This window comes from Eptesicus fuscus, chromosome 22 (genome assembly GCF_027574615.1).
Source record: "Eptesicus fuscus isolate TK198812 chromosome 22, DD_ASM_mEF_20220401, whole genome shotgun sequence".
Lineage (NCBI taxonomy): Eukaryota > Metazoa > Chordata > Mammalia > Chiroptera > Vespertilionidae > Eptesicus > Eptesicus fuscus.
Window position 1 is genome coordinate 25099706 of NC_072494.1, and position 23151 is coordinate 25122856.

The 23151-nt window shown below is 37.3% G+C and overlaps 1 protein-coding gene across 1 annotated transcript; it reads right to left on the reverse strand.

The window, feature by feature from the left end:
• Positions 1–745: 745 nt before the first annotated feature.
• SHCBP1L (SHC binding and spindle associated 1 like) lies at positions 746–17423 on the reverse strand. The gene is made up of 10 exons (XM_028152145.2): positions 16913–17423; positions 14898–15047; positions 12024–12238; positions 10960–11046; positions 10439–10657; positions 7165–7270; positions 4715–4868; positions 3352–3602; positions 2408–2530; positions 746–1126 (listed from the first exon to the last, which is right to left on the reverse strand). Exons 1-10 carry the CDS (start codon positions 17345–17347, stop codon positions 878–880), a joined length of 1989 nt encoding a protein of 662 aa, XP_028007946.2. The 5' UTR covers positions 17348–17423; the 3' UTR covers positions 746–877.
• Between the last annotated feature and the right edge of the window lie 5728 nt (positions 17424–23151).

Sequence of the window (23151 nt, forward strand, 5' to 3'; positions counted from 1 at the left end):
ATTAGATTCTATCCAGAGAAGAATGCAGTTGGAACAATGTATGCAGCTTTATTAGGCACTATCCCTTCTGCTTAGCTGGAATTTTGGCATAATGGCTTGGGCAACCATTGCTATGTTGGACCATGTGCTTTTGAATGAGAACACCATATGATGGTAAAACAAAATAGAAGAAACTTGAAACACCTACTGCCCTACGCTAAGTAGCGAAATGGAGTATCTCCTAACCCTGTACTAATCCCTCTGGATTTACTGAATGTGAGGGAGAAATACATCATTATAGTGTTTACCTCTCATTTTGAATTTGTTTCCTGCAGTTGAACCTATTCCTGATTCAGTGGGGCTATCTTATTTTATTCCAGTTACTAACATAACTGGGAATGAATCAGGAATTAACTGTAAAATTAACATTCTCCACATAGAACACAATGCTGCTTACTGGACTAAGTATTAAAAGCAACATTTAAAACTACATTTGCTTTTGGAATTAGCAGTGATGGTGGTACCATATACCTTTTTCTTAAATATATTTTTTAAATTGACTTCAAAGAGGGAGGGAGCAAGATAGAAACATCAGTGATGAGAGAGAATCATCAATCGGCTCCCTTCTGCCCATATTGGGGATTGCCCGCAACCCTGGCATATGCCCTGACTGGGAATTGAACTATAACCTCCTGGTTCATAGGTCAATGCTCAACCCCTGAACCACTACAGCCAGACTAAAAAAAAAAAATCTTACAATGAAGCATTCAGTGAAAACATTAACATGTTTAAATGTTTTTAATTAAATAAGTTGAATTTAATTAGAATTACCATTTCTGTGGGAGATGAGATTTATTAAACGCTCTGAAATATAAAACTTGAACATAAACCCAGTGCTTTAACTTGTGGCTATTCTGATATCCCCCTTTAAGTTTGCTTCCATTTTATTATCATTCATTTCCAGATTCAGATTTTGCATTACTTTGGAGAGCCTATTTTCATCTTTTTTGTCTCCTGAAGCAGCCCCTTTGTTGCAAGTTTCTGCTACAATAAAAAACTGTTCAGTTGGTGGAAGAATGCTTACTCCATAGCCATTGTTGTTGTAAATATGATTATTAGTCATCTTCAATTTGGGTGCAGGAAGAACCTGTGAAAGTATTCAAAGAAACTAGTTTTTCAATTTCTATAAATATAAATAATGAACGTGTCATAAACTCTAGAATTTATTCTTGGGTGTACACATTTCTTTTAGACAACAGAATCTCAGTTTTGAACAATTTCTTTTCCTTACTGGGTTAATGTAATATTAACTACAAAAATGTTTAATGAGGAAACATTAAATGAGGTTTTTAACTTATTTTTTATCAGTTATTGGTAAAGATAAATGATTCTAGATGGGGTTACAGCAATACTATGAAGCTTTTAATAAGATAGATATGAAAATAAATGATTTAAAAAATGATAAACATGAAAATTTCAATTGATACGTAAACTAGATTTCTATGGAAAAACTTCACTAGCTACACAAGTCTAGAGAGGGCTCTAGAAAGGTAGAATTTATAGGAATGGGAAGGCATTTCACTTATAAATTATTGCCATTAATGTTTTGATTTATTTTACAAAGTTTGAAAGATAAAATATTTTTTTAATATATTTTATTGATTTTTTACAGAGAGGAAGAGAAAGGGATAGAGAGCTAGAAACATCGATGAGAGAGAAACATCGATCAGCTGCCTCTTGCACACCCCCTACTGGGGATGTGCCCGCAACCAAGGTACATGCCCTTGACCGGAATCGAACCTGGGACCCTTCAGTCCGCAGGCCAATGCTCTTATCCACTGAGCCAAACCGGTTTCGGCAAAAATATTTCTTAATATATTTATTATTCTCTTGCTTTACTTTCCTTTTTTTTAAAAAAAAAAATGTATTTATTGATTTCAGAGAGGAAGGGAGAGGGATAGAGAGATAGAAACATCAATGATGAGAATCATTGATCGGCTGCCTCTTGCACGCCCCCTATTGGGGATCAAGCCCGCAACCCAGGCATGTGCCCTTGGCTGGAATCGAACCTGGGACCCTTCAGTCCGCAGGCCGGCGCTCTATCCACTGAGCCAAACCGGCTAGGGCTGCTTTACTTTCCTAAATGTATTCTGCATCCGCTCACTGAAGGATTTAAAACATTTTTATAAGAGCAAACATATACTTTCTCATATTTGAAGTTACTTGCTAAAATTGAATTTAAAATTATTAAATTATAAGACTAAAATTGTTTCCTATCAGCCATCATTTAAGCCATATCTTAATTAATTATATATTCTTTTCCAAATCAATAATAACATTTAGGCTAAATCTTAAGCCTAAAAATAATGTTAGTATCTTTCTAATTATCATTCTCATAACAATTCTATATTAAGGAATATAAGAATACCTTCATATTAACACCACCTAAGATGCTTTTTGAACTGTCATTGGTTCTGAAGTTATTACAGTGATGAATTTCATTCCTTTCGAGAATGGCTGTGCTGCCAGGATACAGTTCAACACCAGCACCCTGTCAATGCAAAGCAAATACAACAGTCAGTAAAACACATTTCTCCAAAATTTCCTTTAGATTTCAAAATTGTAATCCCATATTAGCAATTTAAACACTAAATTACATGAAAATACACAATAGTGCAAGCAACAATTTATTGTGTATATGTTATTAAAATGGGAAAAACTGCTATCTGTGCTAAGAAAATCTTAGGACTAGAAAGAATTGAAGTCGTAGTCTATTACGGTTCTCTCCCACTCAAATGAAGTCTCTAGACGGAGTCAAAAGTTTCTTTAAGCAATTCTTTTCCATTGTAAAAATTTACTTAAATATACTCTACTAAATCCCTCATAATGCTGCTAAAGTCTATTGACTCATTTTAATGGAAAAATCCTCTTAGATTTCTGCTTTCTTTAATCTTGTTTCTCATTGAATTTTCTAGTCATTTAATGATCTTTGTGATTGTTACTTGAAGACTCAAGCTGTTATAACTAACCACATACCTTACAGCAATGTCTAATAGCTTATGAGTACTATTATTTTTTAAATAAACTATCAGATAACTGATTCATAATCTTATTTTGTAGCCACTGATTCCTACATTTTAAAAAAATCACACAACACAAAGTAATAATTTATTACTTTGGACTTAGGCAGTTCGCTTTTCTTAAGTATACTATGACACTCTTGTACTGGTCCTCATTTTACTTTCATCAGCTTCTAAGCTTAATCAAAGATGAAGTACAAAGATGAGGTAACTGTTACCCTTTCTTTGCATAATAAGCTCATTCAAAGTTATATCTATAGTCATAGAAAGCAACAGTTTTAAAATGAAATACCTGGGCACCGATTATTTCACTGTCCTTAATTGTCAAAGAAGCCCCTGTAAGAACACACACTCCTGTTCCTTCACATTTTAATACACAGTTCTCCAGAGTCATGTGACCAGACTCCACCACCACAATGCCATCCACTGTCCCTTGTTGTATCAAAGATAGGTGCATTAGTTTCACATTAGCAGCTTTGGATACCACAAAACTGTCATGAGAAGGTTCAGAAGTAATCATAATTTCTTCTCTCTTTCCAACTCCTGAATCATTGGAACAAAGACATTATTAAATTAGTAGTCCCAAAGTCAAAAGCTCTTTGTAACTCAATAATACTTGCTATTACCAAGATTTTTACATATTTGTAATAAATGATATATGTGATTATTCAGTTATTAAAATTAGATACTTACCTATAATGTAATCTTTTGTCATTTTGATGCCAGATTCTGGGTTTAAAATCAATCTATACCTATGATATTTAACATACTCATTCCACTACTAAATTATATAATCAGTAATCCTCTACATACAAAATGTTTAAGCCTCAAAAAGTATCTTACCATACCTGTTTTTAAAACTATAATAAATTATATTAAAAAGGACTGGCAGAGACTCTTGAATTAGGTTATAAGATTAATCATATCCATAATTTTGCTCTGGAGTAGTCAAAGCAATTTAAATTTAAACATCAATCCAAAAATAAGGGTTGGGTCTTCAAGAAGGCTACAAATTTTTAAAATTACAAATATGATCTTTATTATCCAGTAGTAGTTTTCAGCAAAATACTACTGACTACAGTCATCAAAATCTAGTGAAAATTTTATGTAGGTAGGCAACTTTTAAGTCACCTGTTCTTTTTTTTTGGCCAGACAGTGGGAATATGCATGCTTCAATATAAAAGGGCAGAATAAAGTTACTTATTCAGACCCTTAAGAAAAAGTTAGTATGCTCTGCTTTTCTACTATTTTAATAAGTTTGCATGTGAATTAACCTTTTAAAGAAAATGCTGAATATACTTTAATACAGCCTTACATTTGGGCTTTCCCTCAAAAGTGATATGAAGTGCAGAGGAGACAGATGAAAGTTTAATAAAAATATAGATGGTCCTAATAGAAAATACTGTCAATAGGTTTTCGTTAGCATAGGGAAAAAGCAGTCTCATTGATTTGCTCTGGTACAGTATGTCCAGACAAGGTCACCTGTACAGGCAATATACACATGACAGGTGAGAAAAATCTTAGTTGTAAAAAGGCACATAAGGGATTTTTGTGAAATCCATGTTCTAATTCCTAATAATTTCATTAACCATGCTTGCAATATACAATTTGCCTAGTACACATTGCTATAAAAATGCAAAGGATGCCCTGCTAACCCTTTATAATGATGTCATCAGTCAATAAAGCAAGATTGACAGCTTGATATTCTCCTGGGAAAATAACTACTGTATCTCCACTATAACAACTATCCAAAGCCAAATCCAAATCATCATGCTGTTGCAGAAATGTGTCTGAAGATAAGTCCTTTACCTGAAAAGAAGAAATAAAGCAGCACACCTTCAACAACAGGTTAAATTGAGAGAGGTCATTTTAATCAGTTAACTTACTGGTAATGTACTTTTCCCAAGACTTTTCTTGTATAGGAAGTACTTGAATTATTATTTATTATGTTTGTTAAGTGCTCAAAGTATTAGTCCATCATTTAAAGGAGTGATAAAATTAGATTTTCTTTATGATCACTAATAATTTTACAGATACTAAATAGTGTGTGTTAGAAGTCATATTTTGAATTTTACCTGTTACCTCCTAAACTTCACAATAGTTCTTTGAAGTGAACTATTATCGCTTTAAAAGGTTCAGGAAGTGGAAACTCAGTTTAAGTGGTTTGCCCAAGGACATACTGGTAGAGTTAGTGAGCAGTAAAATCTAAGCTTTAGATCCAGGTCTTTATGATACCAGATACCTTTCCAATATAATTTGTGTTCTAACTCGAACTGACCCTATAATTTTGATAAATCCACAAAATATTACATATTAAATCATAGGACTAAAAAAAGTACTAGGAATTTTCACTTGGGGTAGAAAAGGGAAGAGGGCTTCATTATTAGCACCTTTTAGAGTGAGGACATTTAAAATAAAATTTGGAAGCTGGAAATATACTCAGAAAATACCTATTCTTTTTCCAATAGAAATGGCAATATCATTCATATATCTTATAGGAGTAGGTTAGGACTCACCATAATGGCCTCATTTTTTTTTAATTTAAAATTGAAATTTTTGGTTAATCTGCAATATTTTTTTCCATTTGATTTTAGAAAGAGTGAAAGGGAGGCAGGGGCTAGAGAGAAAGAGAAAGAAACATCAATGTGAGAGAGTCACATTGACTGGTTGCCTCCCACACATGTCCAGATCGGGGCCTGGGATTGAGTCTGCAACCCTTAACTGGGAATAGACTTCATAATCCTTCAGGGTGCAGGCCTATCCTCTGACCACTGAGGACACTGGCCAGGATGATGGCCTCATTTTTACTTAATCACTTCTCTGTTTCTCCTACACACTGTACTCTGTCAGACATGTACTCATTTATTTAACCAAAACAGTTGGGCACCATATGCCAAGCATGATGTGAGGTGGGGGGTGTATGGTAAATATATACCCGTTGCTCTCAAGAAGCTCATATTCTAGTAAGAGACAGACATTCAATAGATACCAACAAAAAGTATTCAACAGTAGTGATATGGGAAAATGCCAGTAAGGGGAAGGGCAGGGTGCTGTTATAGTACACAGCTGTTTAATGTACTCTGGAAGGCTGCGAAAGGCTGGACATGATGTTTACGTTGAGGGTTGAGGATGTGCAGCAACTCTGTGAAAGAATGTTGTCTACACCAAAGTGGATAGATACATGGAGGTGAAGAGGGATAGGATAACTCAGAAAATTATAACTAGCAACTGGGTAGGTACTGGAACCATTTACTGGAGCAGGGAACTCTAGAATATAAAGTCAATGAAGACGGTCATGTATTTAATTGTGGATAGTTGAGTTGAAGTACTTTTGAGATAGAGTGGTGATGAGCAATGGGCAGTGGACACATTTCCAGTTATCAGTATATATAACTGATCAGATAGAGATAAGCTAAATCACTTAGGGATAATATCATGCAGCAAAAGTACCAAGCATTTAAAGGACCGACAGGAGGAGAGGGAAGCATCTAGAAAGGAGAACCAGAGAAGTATAGTAACAAGAGAACAAACAAGAATGTTTCCAGGAGAGCGCTGTGAAATGCTACTGAGGTTGAGATGGAAATATTTACTTTTAGACTTAGAACATTTTCCCCTCTTGGGCTGCTTAAATTTATAGTCTTCCTTTATTTAGGTTTCAACTGAGTTATTTCTCCCAGCCAGCATTGCCAGACTTGCTAATTCAGGCTTATGTGCTCATCCTATATGCATCCTGTATCATAGCATGTATCATTATTTGTTGTAATTGCCTACTTGTTCATATCTCCACCACATTCAGACTTATACAATGTGTGATGTGTGGGTCTGGTTCGATGTTGTATCTTCCTCACAAGCAGGCTTTCTCATATTTGTTTCCCATCCTTTCTATACTACTAGCATAGTGCCTGACAACAAAGGTTAGTACTCGGCAAATAATTGTTGACATTGTTTCATTTAGTACTTACTATATGCCACTCACTAAGCTGGATGTAATGGGGGAAATACAGCATTCCTGAGTCAGGCAAGAACCCTACCTTCAAAGTGCTGCTTTTCTGATTATACACAGCTAAACTTAAATGAACAAGTAAGACTGAAGTATATTTCTTACCATGTCAGTAGTCATCACTTTTGCTACAATATGTGTTATAGTCTTTCCAAAATCTCTTTTTCCTTTCCTACGCCTCAGAATTCTTGGAAAAAAAGGTCCATGGACTCTAGAGTTAAAAACATTTATGATTAAATTAACAATGAAAAAAGATTCAACCTACACTTGCTTAGAAAATAAAAACTTGGCACTAAGCATCTTGGAGAAAAAGGTTTCACTAATTTTAAGCTCCTTGAGAGCAATGAGCAACTTGAGAATAATGATTAAAATATTCATTAGATAACTGAGTGTTTAAACCCTTGAACTCAAATCTTTTCATTTTAATGGTTTGTATCTGAAATCTGCATACAACCCACTACAGTTAATAGCTCACTCCCCTCAATTTCTCAATACAAATAAACACTTCCTGATTGTGCTATCATAACCCACTGCACAGAGCAGAGGTGGGTTATGCCTGTGATACTGAGGCATAAGAATGTTGTAGGATGTGTTTAATTTCAGATACTATGTTCAATTAACAGCTTGTTTTGTTTCAGAGGATAGGGTCTCCGTAGAAATAGTTGGCTGTTGCCTCCCAGAAGAACAATTCTAGCTTTTCTCTTAGTTTTTATATTGTTTGCTACTCAGCACTTCTAATTACTTTTGTTCTTTCTCCTTTCTCCTTTTCTTTACAGTTCCTGTGTTCTATCTCTTAATTGCATTTATGTGTCATCAAGAGAAAGAAAAAAAATTTGAATGTAACTTTCCTCATTCCTGTCAGCCGAAGGGACCCTCCTTTTCCAACAGATGTCGATTTGCCATTAATCTCATTAGGTGTAAACGTTTGTGTTTTCTGCAGCACTTTGTTGCTTGATGCTAAATGGGATGCAGCTTTAGTACCAGTATTTTTCAGGTTTATTGCCTATCAAATATTTTTGTGAAGCTTAAATTTTCAGGAAACTGGTTCTAAGAATTTGCCATGCAAGTTACTAAAATTTGAATTCCAACATATTAGCAATATCCTCTAAAGCAAAAGTTTCATTTAACATTTCAAAATCAAACCCAGTCAACATTTTTATACCTACTTAAGTGGTTTAGATATTGAGAAAGAGAACTACTCATACATTTTTGCACCATATACCCGATTACTAGTTGCTCAAAGAGTAAAGCATCCTATACTCAGGACAAATGTAATACAATCCTAGTTTTAACAACAAATGTACATATCAGTGATTTTTAATTGAATTTATTAGGGAATAATTACACAACAGACACTCATTTTAAATGAATCATTTCATGAGGTTTCATAGGTGTATACACACATTTAACTCAATCACAATAATCAAGATATAGAACATTCCTGTCATACTCAGTGTTGTATCTGAAAACATATTGCCAAACCCAAGGTCACGTAGGTTTCTGCCTGTTTTATTCTAAAAGTCTTATAGTATTGTTTTCCATGTAGGCCTATGGTTCACTGTGAGTTAACTTGTGTGAAATCCTTTTTCTTGTGAGCATGGTAACATGTCCGAGCTGAATCTGGAGATCCTTGGTTCTCTTAACATAGTTTCCCTCTCTGTTGAGATTTTCCATGTACTTATTAACACCGTATTTTCCTCTCATTCTATAATCATGTTTCCCTTTAATTCTTCAAACATATTTATAATAACTGTTTTGAAGTCTTTGATAAATCCAACATCTGGGCTCCCTAAAAATCAGTTTCTATTAACTGTCTTTTTTCTCCCGAGTATGAGCTAATATTCTGGCTTCATTGCATGTCTATTAATTTTGGTTGAACTAGAGATTTGGGATAATATATTTAAGTAACTCTGGATTGTGTTGTTTTTCTGAGGATTGTTAGTCTTGTATTCTACGTGAGGCAGTTTTAACTTGCCTGGTGCCAGAATGCAAACTTTCTCCTTTGAGGTACGCAGCAGCTGGCATCTCTGCTTAGTTTTCTCAATTTCCAGGTTCCTTTTTTAGCATTTCTCTGTCTCACCAATGCTAGCATAGTTTAGAGGTCAACCAAGAATTTGAAATGGCAGAGTTTATGCTCAATTTGTGGATCCCCTTTTGTACCTCTTATTTTCTGGATACCCCACCTGAGTTTCCAGGTACTCTGCTAGCCCTCAACTCTGTCCTGTCACTTTCAAATACACTGCATTTTTTGCTGCCAGAGCTATGAGAATTGGTGATTACCCTCAGACCAAAAGCCACAAATTTCAATTTTTTACCCATTCCAAGGATAAACTTTTCTGCTTGCTGCCTGCTTTTGGTCATTTCATAGTGCCTTAAAATAGTTGAATACTTTTAATAAATTTTGTCCAGATTTTATAATTGTTATCTATGGAAGAGTTTGATTAACTCACTCCACCACTCAGAGAATTAGATTCTCTGTGATTATAATTTTCAGATGAGAGAACTCTGTGTTGCCCTATGCCCTTGGAATCTCAAGTCTAGTGATGATAACTTGTATTCAAATTCAACTTTTGTTAAAGCTGCATTTCTACATCAGTGGATTTCAAAAATCATATCCATATTGATTTCCCAAAGTAACCCCAAGGTTTTGTTACACAGGAATCCCAATAACAAGGAAACATCAAAAATAAGCACTGGAATGGGATTGTTAGTGATTATAAAACAGGTCAAATTTGAGAGAAAATACAAAAGGAAAGATTTAGGCTCACAGTTTACAGTTGGATAAGTAAAATGTGGCTCAGAATTCCTAAGGCAAAGAATGAATAAAGGTTAGAACACACAAAAAGTGGTTTAACAATTTTGTATGAAATACAAGTTCTTTGACTCCAAGATTTTCTATTAATTTGGGGACTATGAGCAAGAATCCCTGTTTCCCCTCTTTTAAAAACAAAGACAGAAATATATTTTGCTGCATAACAATGTAAAAATATTTAAACACATTTGGAAGTATTCTAGAGGAGAATGATGCTGATTAAATCTACATTTTTTTATTTATCATCAAAAACAACTTATCAACTTACGTTGGTTAGAAAAGCAGAAATAATGAGGCAGCCAAATTGTTTCCATTTAAAATACAGCAAACTGCCTGGCCAGTGTGGCTCAGTGGTTGAGCATCGACACATGAACCAGGAGATCGGGTTTGATTACTGGTCAGGGCACATGCTCAGGTTTCGGGCTCGCTCCCCAGTAGGGAGTATACAGGATGACAGAGTGATTCTATGTCATCATTGATGGTTCTCTCTTTCCCTCTCCCGTCCTCTCTCTGAAATAAATAAAAACATAATAAAGTAGAATAAAATAAAATAGAGCAAAGTATTACCGGAGGCGTAAATCTTCCCACATTTTCAATAATTCACAGAGCATTACTATCTCGTAGTATTTTTTCCAGCATTCAACAGCCTCTGCTGCAGAGGGATCCTCTTTAATATTGTTCTGATACTCAATGAGCTCGACACGCTTGTTTTTATATTTCTCCAAAGTTTTTTTGAAACGTTGTGCGATAGGACCAGGTATTGTTCCATCTTGTATATCACACCACCTGAAAAGTATCAATATAATTTCAATGCTTATCTTATATAATGTGCTGAGCAAGTTTGTGTGGTTTTTTTTAAAATATTTTTATTGATTTCAGAGAGAAGGGAAAGGGAGAGAGAGAGAAACATCAATGATGAGAATCATTGATCAGCTGCCTCCTGCTCGCCCCCTTCTGGGGATCAAGCCCACAACCCAGGCATATGCCCTTGACTGGAATCAAACCCTGGACCCTTCAGTCCACAGGCCGATGTTCTATTCACTGAGCCAAGCCAGCTAGGGCCTGAACAAGTTTTTGAGTATACTTACAAATTAATTCTTTCTTCAATCAAAGCAGTATAATTGTCACAACGTTCTTCGTCATCCCAGTCTCTCCAAAGAAAATCATAAAAAAACCTAAGATAAATTAAGATGAAAGTGATCAAAAACAGTGAGTACCACATTTAGAATTAAAAAGGCATTCTGATGTAAAAATTCTTTACATAAATTTCAACTGTTAAGAAAAAAAAATTTTTTTTTTTCCTCACTCAAGGACATGCTTTTTATTGATTTTAGAGAGAGGAAGGGGGCGAGAGAGATAGGGAGAGAAAGAGAGAGAGAGAGAGAGAGATCAATTGGTGTATTAGGCATGTGCCCTGATAGGGAATTGAACCAGACACCCTTGGGTATACAGGAGGATGCTCCAACCAAGTGAGCCACACTGCCAGGGCAGAAAAATATTTTTAAAGGACCTTTCAATGAACTACTATTAAAGGTAAACTTTAAAAATTTGATTATCTGGATTCTATTTTAGGTTACTACAGATAAGATAATATTCCTTGAAGTGGAATTATAAATTTCATGTTTCAGATTTCATAGATTTGGGTTATTATTTTATTCACCAAAAAAAGTAATACTTAAGATATCAAATTTGTATATTGAAAGCAGGAAAGCATGAGAAAAACAGAAACATGCCCTCATCTATAGTAAGTTTATGGATGGCTTCTCTCAAATTGTACCAGATTGTAAGAAGCAATCATAATGTGAATGACATCGAGTATTTGTAATGCCCTTAAATGTGAAAGAATGAAATCTGATGTATTTAAGATGTTTAAATATGAACAGAACTTATAACTTATTGCTAGAATTCTTTAATTCAATTTTTGTAAAATGCAAAGTTGAAAATAGCAAATGTTTATTGCCCGTATATAATACTTCAAAAGAGAATGTTTTAACTAAGAGTTACAAATATGTTCATTAAAAATAAATTGAATTAAGTGAGTAAAAGTCAATCAATAAATATTCACAAAGTGCTTGTATGAACAAAATTTACATATTAAACTAAAATGTTGGCTATGATAATTTTAACTTTAAGAAGTAAAATGCTCTAATACCTTACAACTTCCAAGGCCAAAGCAATGTCATGTATATCGGAATCTTGTCCTTCAACAGGGTATACTTCCAAGAGAGGCACACTATGCTCTAGTTCTTCTAAAACCTCATTAACCAAATTCCTTGGAATATTTGCAATATTAGAAGAAAAAGGCTCAGCAACAGAAACAGTCACTCTGAAACAAGATGAGGAGCTCTGGCGTGGTGTACAAGTTGCCTAAAATAAATATTTTAAAATTTTAGTTTTGATTTCTTAAATCAGTATTATACATCATATATTTTAAAATCAAATGGCTGTACTAGGTTATAAAAAATATAATTTCTTTATAATCTCCCACCACCCTCTAATTCTTATTCCTCGGAGACAAACACTTATAATTTTTTAGCTGATTATTTTGACATTTACCTCTTTTTTTAAAAAAATAAGATCCTTATATTGCCACTTACAGTTTGTTTTGTTTCAGTTTTTGGCATATAATCTTTTTTTTTTTAAATATATTTTTATTGATTTCAGAGCAGGAAGAGGGAGAGAAAGAAATATCAATGATGAGGGAGAATCATTGATCTGCTGCCTCCTGCACACCCCCTGGGCATCAAGTCTGCAACCCAAGCATGTGCCCTGACCAGAAATCGAACCGTAACCTCCTGGTTCATAGGTCGACACTTAACCACTGAGCCATGCTGACTGGGCTTAGTAGTCTCTTTCATTTTCCCCCATCCCCATCACATATACCCACACTCTCCTGGTCCTCCAGCTACCAATGTTGTTAAAGCTTAGTATTCAAAATGCCATTCACAGGTGATCCATACAGTGTAAGCTGATTCATTTTCCTTTCCTGAACAAACTTGGTTTCTTAGGAGTCAATAGTAGGTTTTGTTTTTGTTTTTTGCTGTTTTCTGTGAGCCTTTCATTAATTTAACCTCAAATTCCCTAAGTTGTATACATCTCCTTTCAATATGTTCAAAATAACAGGTTATGTTTGAAATGAAATAGCAATTTCATTTTCTTGAAGCACTCCTTTCCAGAGTTCTTCAACCAGTTCCAATCTGAACTGGCTCTCAGGCCTGCTACTTACATAGCTGTTATCTCTTCGCTATCATTCTGGGAATTCCCTTTGCTTCTCTCATGTTGGCCTCTCTGTATTTTGGATCGGATGTCTTCATGTTTCTTCATTTATTTCCTTGACTGAACATCCATTAACTTCCTGAGGGGTACATTGGACATAACTTTTGAGATCTCACATAATTGAAAATATCTTTTTTTCTACTCTTCTGTTCTACCCAGACTCTTTCCATGGGAACTCCATATATCCATATCTTTAGGTCGTTTCTTTTGAGCTGATTCATAGAAAAATCTTCTAGTTTTCATGCCTGAAGGGATATGCCTTACTGCCTGTATTCGAAAAGCAGTCAGGGTGACTCATTTATTTGCAGAGACTTTGTTTCTTTGCTGAGATGGTGATTTCATTTGTTTCATGTGCATTCAGAATTGCTCACTGACGCATACTTTGATGGCTGCTTTAAAATCCTTGTCAGAAAATTCTAACTAACATCTGCAATCATCACGAACGTGCTTATTGTTTATTCCAGTTAAGATCTCCCTGGTTCTTAGAAGTGATGACAAATGATTTTCTATTGAAACCTGGACGTTTTGAGTACTGTGCTATTAGGTTCTTGATCTTATTTAAATCTTTCATCAGTCCTCTTCTGACATCAAACCTGGCACAAAAAGGGGGTTGCCACTTTGGTACTGCCTAGTGGGGATGGAAGTCCAGATTCTTCAGTTGGGGTGGGGAAGGGGTGTTCTTTGTTACTGCTGTTCAGGTTCCCCATTAGGCCTCCACTGATACCAGCACTCTGGCTGGGAAAGAGAGGAGCACCTCATTACTGCTCCCCCGATGCCTCCCCTGACAGCACTGGGAGTAGGGGGGCGGGGGGCGGTCCTGATTCTCCACTAGACCTTTTCTGACACCGCCTTGGCAGGGATGACCGGAGTCTCTCCTTACTGGCAGGGTGGCAGTCCAGGTTTCCTATGTGGTCTACACTGACACTGCGGAGCGGGGCGGGGAGGGAAAGTTCCTCACAGCACTCTGGTGGTGGGGTTAGTCTGCCTTGACACAACTTGGCAAGGGTAGTCTCTGTTTGAAAAGATCGTGTTCTTTATCTATAAAAAACCAGTAACTTACTTTTCCATGGAACACACAATTGTTTTCAGGTAGTATGCAATGCTGTGAGTTGCAAACACAGTTTTTCTCATGATTAAAACTACAGATTTGAAATATCTAATCTGAGGCAGGAGTACCATTTGTGATTGTAAATGTTAATTTCCATACAGGGATAATTGACCTTTAAGGGAATCAAATATATGACATCAAATATGCCACAATATTTAACCTATAGGCATAGAAAAGCAAAATATTATCAGATGAAGGCTTGAAAGTTAATGTATTATATTAAAAGGTACTTTTCATAAGAAAAAATTTCAAATTATAATGGTAGTTTTCTGATCAATTTTTTTTCTTTCCTAATCTAACTAAATATCATTATTGAGATAAATGAAGAAGGGAAATGATGGGAAAAGCCCCAAATTTTTTAAAGGCTAAATTACTAATTTTTAAGAAATAGGTTATTTATTATTTTTACATTATTTGAGCAGTTAAAACTAGGCTAAATACTGTCTAGTATTGTAAATTAGATTATAGTTAATGATAACTGTTTATAAGTAAATGGTGCTAACATTCCCTCTTAACACTAATTTGCTTAGAAATTTAAAATATAAGTAAACTTTTGCCAAATTCTGTTTATATTTCAAAGCTCCAAGTTAATAAGATCATATTTTCACTCAAAAGAACAAAGATCAGGTCAAAATTATTTACCTCAACTAGTATACCAACAAAAGGGATAGAAGCTTCTTCATATTTCAGAAAGAATAACTCAGGGTTAGTCTTCCAGACTCCAAGCCATTTGTCTTTCAACTTTAATTTTTCTGATAGGTAGTTACTCATAGCCTCATCAGCATCTTCTGCCTAGCAAAAGAAAAAAGTACATATTTAAGTAAAATAATATATATGTAAGATTTATATATATTTTTACTGATTTCTATTTTAAACAGAATCAATATACTCTTAAATAATGAAAAACCTGGGAAATAATAGATTTGAACTGAATCTACATTTAATGGAAAATATAAACACAATAATTATATGTAAAAAGTTATTTTCTTCTGAATTTTAATGATGTAATGACAATTATTTTTTAATTTTTTTAAAATATATTTTATTGATTTTTTACAGAGAGGAAGAGAGAGGGATAGAGAGTTAGAAACATCGATCAGCTGCCTCCCGCACACCCCCCACTGGGGATGTGCCCGCAACCAAGGCACATGCCCTTGCCAGAATCGAACCCGGGACCCTTGAGTCCGCAGGCCGACACTCTATCCACTGAGCCAAACCGGCCTCGGCGACAATTATTTAAAATATATTCAGTTCGTAAAAATTTAAAATAGCACTCCATTCTGTATAGCAAATGAGTATATTAAACATTCAATAAATATTTTCCCATTTGATTTAAATTAAATTCAGCTATTTCAAGGATGATGATTTAAGCTAAAATTAAACTCAGTCATTTGACCATGTTTAATTAATGACAATAATTTATATAAACGTTTTTCAATGCCTTTAAGAAACATACCCTTCTCCAATACTCAATATTAAAGTTGATCATTAATACTGTACTAGTTTTATGTTTTTAAAAATAAATTTTTTTCAAATTATAAAATATCAAGATACAGAGAAATTTGAAAAATACAGAAAATATCACCCCTAATCTTGGCAGCCAGAATATAGCCATTGTTGATAATTTAGTGTATTTCCTTTCAGTCTTTTTTCTATGCATATATTCATGAATCAGCGTTTTCTCTCCTGATTTATTTTACTTAACATTATAGCATAAGCATATCTATAGTTCTTGAAAAGATACTTTTTACATGTGCATAGTTTTCCATTACATATGAAGCCACAAGTTCTTTACTGACCCCCTAGTTGGAAATTAGTTTATATATATAAAATTTTATATATATATAATTAATTATATAATTTAAAATTATATATATAATTTTAGAGAGGAAAGGAGAGGGAGAGATGGATCTGCTGCTTCCTGCACATCCTCTACTGGGGATTGAGCCAGAAACCCAGGCATGTGCCCTGACAGGGAATGGAATTGGCGACCTCGATGGGACAACACTCAACCAACTGAGCCATACTGGCCAAGGCAGTTTCTAATTTTTAAGTTTTATAAATATCACTGCAATAAATATCTTGGTACATAAGTCCTTCTGCTTAACAAGCAGAAACATACAATATTTGCTCTATTCAGTATTCTCAGGTACCATATGTGTATGTTCTATACAAAACATCTTTCCACACCCTCAACCGACATGTGGGAACCATTCTTAGGCTGTAAACATTTTTAGTTATTGTAGTGTAGTGTAAATTTCAAGGCTACCAAATGGAATCTTATCCTTATGTTTGTGCACAAATTATTGAATGAATAAACTAAGATGTATACCTGGACATTGATAAAGTCTTATCTTCATTTTTTAGAAGCTCTAGGAAAAACAAAAGAAAGAAAAAACACTGCCAGAGCTGTCTCCTTAACTGATGATTTTTCAGTTTGCCGTAAATCTAATAGTTACTCCTTTAGGTTAGGGCCTGGGCACACCTAATAAGGTATAAATCCTATAAATGCTGAGTAAATTTGACTTTTTTGAAATGCAAGTTTTCTTTGTGCCCTCTGGACCCCCACCACCCTGAGAGTTGGACCCCACTTCCCTTGCTAACCCCCCTCCAAGGGTCCTGCGCTGGGTTCCGGCCCGTTTTCTTCTCATCCTCACCTTACAACCCTGCAGCACCTCGTCGCAAAAGAGCGCCACCTTCTCCTCCCGCCACATGCCCCGCAAGGGGGACACGCAGACGGGCGGCAAGGGCTGCGCCTCCGCCCTCTCCTCCGCCGCCGCCGCCGCCTCCTCCTCTTCCTCGGGCACGGACGGAAGGGGCTCTTCCTCCTCCTCCGCGGCCACCTCTCCCGGGTCCTCGGCCTGAGACACGGGCAGCAGCTGCAGCCGCCGCCGGGCCGCCTCCCGGCCCGCTTTCCCCTTCACTGGGCGAGAGGAGGCCACCACCGATCGCACCGGGGACGCGCTGCTCTTCAGGGTCTCCGCCGCCGACAAGTCCCGGCTGAGCGCGGTGACAACCTCCTCGCCGCGCCCGCCGGGGTTCATGGTTTGGTCCGAGTCCTCAGGCACCGAAGTCCGGGACTCCGACGCCATACCTGCACCCGAGGGCCAGCTGGAGCCGTTGGCCACCTTTCCCGCCTGCGCCGCGCTGGCCAATGGGCGAGCTGCGCCCTCCGAGCCCGCAACGAGCGCGGGGGCTCGAGGGGGTCCCGGCGACGTGAGTTGAGGATGGGGTGATGGAGTGGAGAGGGATGTTGTGGGTCGCGGCTTAGGGAGGGGCGTGGAGGGGCAGTGCCTGGGGGCGGGGCGGGGCGGGGTGTGAGGGGACCGCTCTATAGGTGTCGGAGGGCGGGGCTTTGGGGGGAAGGGCGGGGATAAGGGGCGGGGCGTGTGGGGCCGTCCTATAGGTGTCGAAGGGCGGGTTACGGGCGGGGCTTTGTGAAGGGGCGGGGCGTGAGGGATTTGTTCTATATGAGCTGGAGGGCGGGACTATGGGCGGGGCGTTGTAGCGGGGGCGGGGCTTTGTGAAGGGGCGGGGCGTGAGGGATCCGTTCTATATGAGCTGGAGGGCGGGGCTATGGGCGGGGCGTCGTGGCGGGGGCGGGGCTGAGGCCTGCGGCGTTCTGGTGCGCGGTTCTGAGCGGTGCCCCCACCCCTCTCTCCTTGGAATCACCCAGTGACAGAATTCTCACCCCAAGGTAGGATTTCTTAGGGTCTTACCTTTTCTGGGTGATTGTGAGTCACCCTCCCAGTCATCATGACCTAACAAATGCGTGCGCCACCTGAAACTCCACACACCTGAAAGAAAAGTTGTTTACACTCGGAGGCGATAGTGCATGGAGACCTCTAGTTATTACTAGGGGAAACCCTAGTGATAAATCCAGCGACCTAGAGTTTCCCCAAAACTCTTCACATGGTTCCCAAAATAAATTTTTCTTTACATTTTAAGCAAGGCAGCCACTTTCTGCCAAGAAGGAGAGGTTAGTCTATTTTCATGTGTCTGTTGTGCTGCTCAAAATTCTCTCACACACACAAAGATTATATTATGTAACTGTTAAACCGGAGGCAAATTTCCAGCTAAAGAGTAATTTAATGTGTGCAAACCATGAACACTTTCACAATAAGAGTCTGCTCAAGATAATATATTTTGGAGAAGAACAGAGACCACTGATTTCTGTTATTTTATTCTCACATTGAGCCAATTGGAATAACTTTTGTTTACTGTCTAGCTGGGAAGCGTTGCCCTGGGGCTCACAGTTCCCACAGCCTTGGGAAAACACCTGCCTTCCTCCACGCTCATTTGGAAGGACACTGTGTTAAACTTGGAGTTTATTTTTAGGAAAATATTAGCATTACTATTGTGTTACTAGAGTTCAGGGAATAATTACAACATTCATCATGTTTTGACTCTAAAGGTTTTTCCTCTTGTCGGGAGTTCTGGATTTTGTTTAAAGTGATACCTCACTATATATTTCACTCACCAAAAGTAAAATCTATTACTCTAGCATTTCTTCAAAATGTTTCTTTTTTAAATAAATCGTGGTGGGGTTTTTATTTTTAGGTTCAGAATAACAGATACCACTTGTCCTAGTCAAAAGTTCAAAAACAACTCCCCTCCCATCCTCTGCCTCCCAAAGCAAACAATTGTTAGGAACCTGCTATGTGCTGGGCAATCCATAGATACCAAAGTTATAAAAATAAAAGACAAATTCCTGTCTTCATAATCCTAGTGAAGGGTGCAGATGGTCAATAGATTATTGTATTTAGTAAGTCCCCATTTCCCCTCAAAACATTTTGATATTAACTTTGAAACAAATACTATGAATGGTGGGTGCATGGGGAATCAGCTCTCTTGGAAGCATTGTACCCCTTCGTTTTACCAGAAGAGGGCACTGGAGAGCTTTTGGGCTGTTTAAAGGCCCCCATCCCCAAAGGGCTGGGTGGAGCCTGAAGCATTCCTGTAGTCCTGCCAGCCCCAGCCTCTGACTCAGAAGCAGACAGCGTTTGCTAAAGGACAAGTTTAGACACATTTCTCTAAGGTCTTACACCTCTTTAACCTCAAAATGATGTTCTGCTAAATCCTCAAACTTGGACCGTGTGGACTAACTCCCTGGTACTTGTTTTGTGTTCTGTTTTTGTTTTTAGCAGTTTTTGAGGTAGACATGGGGTTTTAATTTCATTTTACATGACTCACTAGACATGTTTCAGGGCACACAGATTCTACAAACAAGAGGCAATACAGGGTCTGGACAAGGCACAGCCTAAAACCAATGACTAGAGCTTTGGTGGTAAAAAGCTAATGGCCCACACACGTACCTTAATAACTATCAGAAGTCATACACTTCAATCTCGGCAGGAAAGGACACTAAGATGACAATAGCTGATTAGCCTACATGTGGAAGAGTGCATAACATCTAATAGTACAGCAAACATATTTATTTATTTAATATTTATTTATTTATTTTTAATATATGTTATTGATTTTTTACAGGGAGGAAGGGAGAAGGATAGAGAGTTAGAAACATCGATGAGAGAGAAACATCAATCAGCTGCCTCCTGCACACCCCCTACTGGGGATGTACCTGCAACCAAGGTACATGCCCTTGACCAGAATCAAACCTGGGACCCTTGAGTTCGCAGGCCGATGCTCTATCCACTGAGCCAAACCGGTTAGGGCTATTTAATTTTTTTTATTCCATTTTTCAGTTATATTTTACATTCAATATTATCTTGTTTTAGTTCCAGGAGTACATCATAGTGATTAGACAATGATATGCTTTACAAAGTGATCCCCTCGATATTTCCAGGACCCACCTGGCACCATCCACAGTTATTACAATATTATTGACCATATTTCCTATGCTGTACTTCACATGATGTTCGCCATGGGTTTGCCATTATATGGACTTTATGATGTTGAGGTATGTTCCCTCTATTCCATCTTAGCTGAGAGTTTTTACCATAAAGGGGTACTGGATTTTATCAAATGCTTTTTCTCTGTCTACTGATATGATTATATGATTTTTATCCTTTGTTTTGTTTATGTGGTGTGTCATATTAATTGATGTGTGGATATTGTACCAACCTTGCATCCCAGTAATAAATCCCACTTGATCGTGGTGTATTTTTAATGTATTGCTGAATTCAGTTTGCTAGTATTTTGTTGAGAATTTTTGCATTTATGTTCATCAGAGATAGTGGCCTATTTTCTTTGTGGTGTCTTTATCTGGTTTTGGAATTAAAATAATGCTGGCCTCATAAAATGAGCTTGGGAGTATTCCCTCATCTTGAATTTTTGGAATAGTTTGAGAATAAGTGTTGGTTCATTGAATGTTTGGTAAAATTCATCTATGAAGCCATCCAGTCCAGGTATCTGTTTGTCGGGAGTTTTATTTTTGCTTTTGTTTTCTGCATCAGTTTTGTTTATTCTAAATGGTCTGTTCAGATTTTCTGTGTCTTCTTGATTTAGTCTTGGAAGATTGTATGTTTCTAGGAATTTATCCATTTCTTCCAGATTGTCTAATTTGTTGGCATATAATGGTTTGTAGTACTTTCTTATAATCCTTTGTATTTCTGTGGTGACAGTTGTTACTTCTCCTCTTTCACTTCTGATTTTACTTATTTGGGTCCTCTTTTTCCTTGATGAGTTGTGTTAAAGGTTTATCAATATTGTTTTGCTTTTCAAAGAACCAGCTCTTGGTTTCATTGATCGTTTGTATTTTCTTAGACTTTGTTTATTTCCACCCTGATCTTTATTATTTCATTTTTTCTCCACTTTGGGCTTTGTTCATTGTTTTTTTGTTTTTTTTCCCCCTAGTTCCTTAGGTGTACAATCAGATTGTTTACTTGAGACTTTTCTAGTTTCTTTTCTTTTTAATATATTTTATTGATTTTTTACAGAGAGGAATAGAGAGATAGAAACATCAATCAGCTGCCTCCTGTACACCTCCTACTGGGGATGTGCCTGCAACCAAGGTACATGCCCTTGACCGGAATCGAACCTGGGACCTTTCAGTCCGCAGGCCAACGCTCTATCCACTGAGCCAAACTGGTTAGGGCCTTTTCTTGTTTCTTGAGGTAGGCCTGTAATGGTATGAATTTCCCTCTTAGAACAGCTTTTGCTGTGTCTCATAGATTTTGGGTTGTTGTGTGTTCATTTTTATTTGTCTCAGTTATCTTTTGATTTCTTCCTTCATCTCATTGTTAACCCATTCATTGTTTAGTAACATATCATGTAGCCTCCATGTGTTTGTGTGTTTTTCAAGGGTTTTTTTTCCCCCCCTTATAATTGATTTCTAGTTTCACACCATTGTGGTCAGAGACAATGCTTGATATGATTTCAGTCTTCTTACATTTATTGAGACTTGTTTTGTGGCCTAATGTGTGGTCTATCCTGGAAAATATTCTGTGTGTACTTGAAAAGAATGCATATTCTGCTGCTTGGGGTGAAATGCTCTGAAAATATAAATTAAATCCATCTGGTCTAATGTGTCTTTTATGGCTGTGTTTCCTTGTTGATTTTCTGTCCAGAAGGTCGATCCACTGGTGTCAATGGGGTGTTGAAGTCCCCTCCTATGTCGGCATTACGTCTATCTATCCCTTTATGTCCATCGGTATTTGCTTTATATATTTAGGTGCTCCTAAGTCGGGTACATAAATGTTTACAAGGGTTATAGTCTCTTGTTGAATGAATCACTTTATCATGATGTAATATCCTTCTTTGTCTTTTACAATAGCCTTTTTTTAAGTCTATTTTGTCTGATATAAGTATTGCTACCCCCCAACCCACCTACCCATACAGTCCACACACTATAGGCCAGTGGTTCTCAACCTTTCTAATGCCGCGACCCTTTAATACAGCTCCTCATGTTGTGGTGACCCCCAACCATAAAATTATTTTCGTTGCTACTTCATAACTGTAATTTTGCTACTGTTAATGAATCGTAATGTAAATATCTGTGTTTTCCAACGGTCTTAGGCGACCCTGCTAGCGGTTCTCAACCTGTGGCTTGCGACCCACAGGTTGAGAGCCACTGCTGTAGAGCCTAAGAGCATCGGAAAACACAGATATTTACATTACGATTCATTAACAGTAGCAAAATTACAGTTATGAAGTAGCAACGAAAATAATTTTATGGTTGGGGTTCACCACAACATGAGGAACTGTGTTAAAGGGTCGCGGCATTAGGAAGGTTGAGAACCACTGCTATAGGCAATCACACGCTAAAAAACACCGGCTATATATACCCCAGAGGAAATGTCATTAGAGCTATTTCAGGCAGTCATACAAATCAGGTCATTCACTTAACAATTACACTAGAACTAGAATGACCCCGCATTTTTTAAAATATAATAATAAATAGAGACTGATACATTAGAAAAATTTTAAAATATTTTTTATTGATTTCAGAGTCTTCACATTATTGTTTAGGGTTCCTCATTGTCTGTAGAAGTAGGTCTGAATATTTTACCATATCCATTGCTTCACACTTCAAATCCCTTAAAAATAACCAATAATGGAAGGACCCTGACAAAAATGGCCATATGGTAATGCAGGAAGGCTTAGCCCTGAGTGGCAGGGCCGCCAAATAAGCACAGGCTTGGGCATGTGACCAGCAGAGCTGTGTACCTTGAAGGGAGCCCATGGGCTTGGACACTGAGGACATCCATGTCCCCGATGGTGACCTCACCCTTACTCACTGTCCAGCACCGGAAGTTCGGTGAAGAACCTGTTGTCAAAGACTCTGCCTTTGCTAGATTCTCAAGGCAAGTAAAACAAGTCACTAAACCTATAGTGAAATCATCAGATGATTTTCCAACAAGAAGCCCTTCTGCTAGGAGCCTTCTTGGTACCACAAAGGAAGCCAGCATAGGTACAAAGCCAGCACACGTAAGGA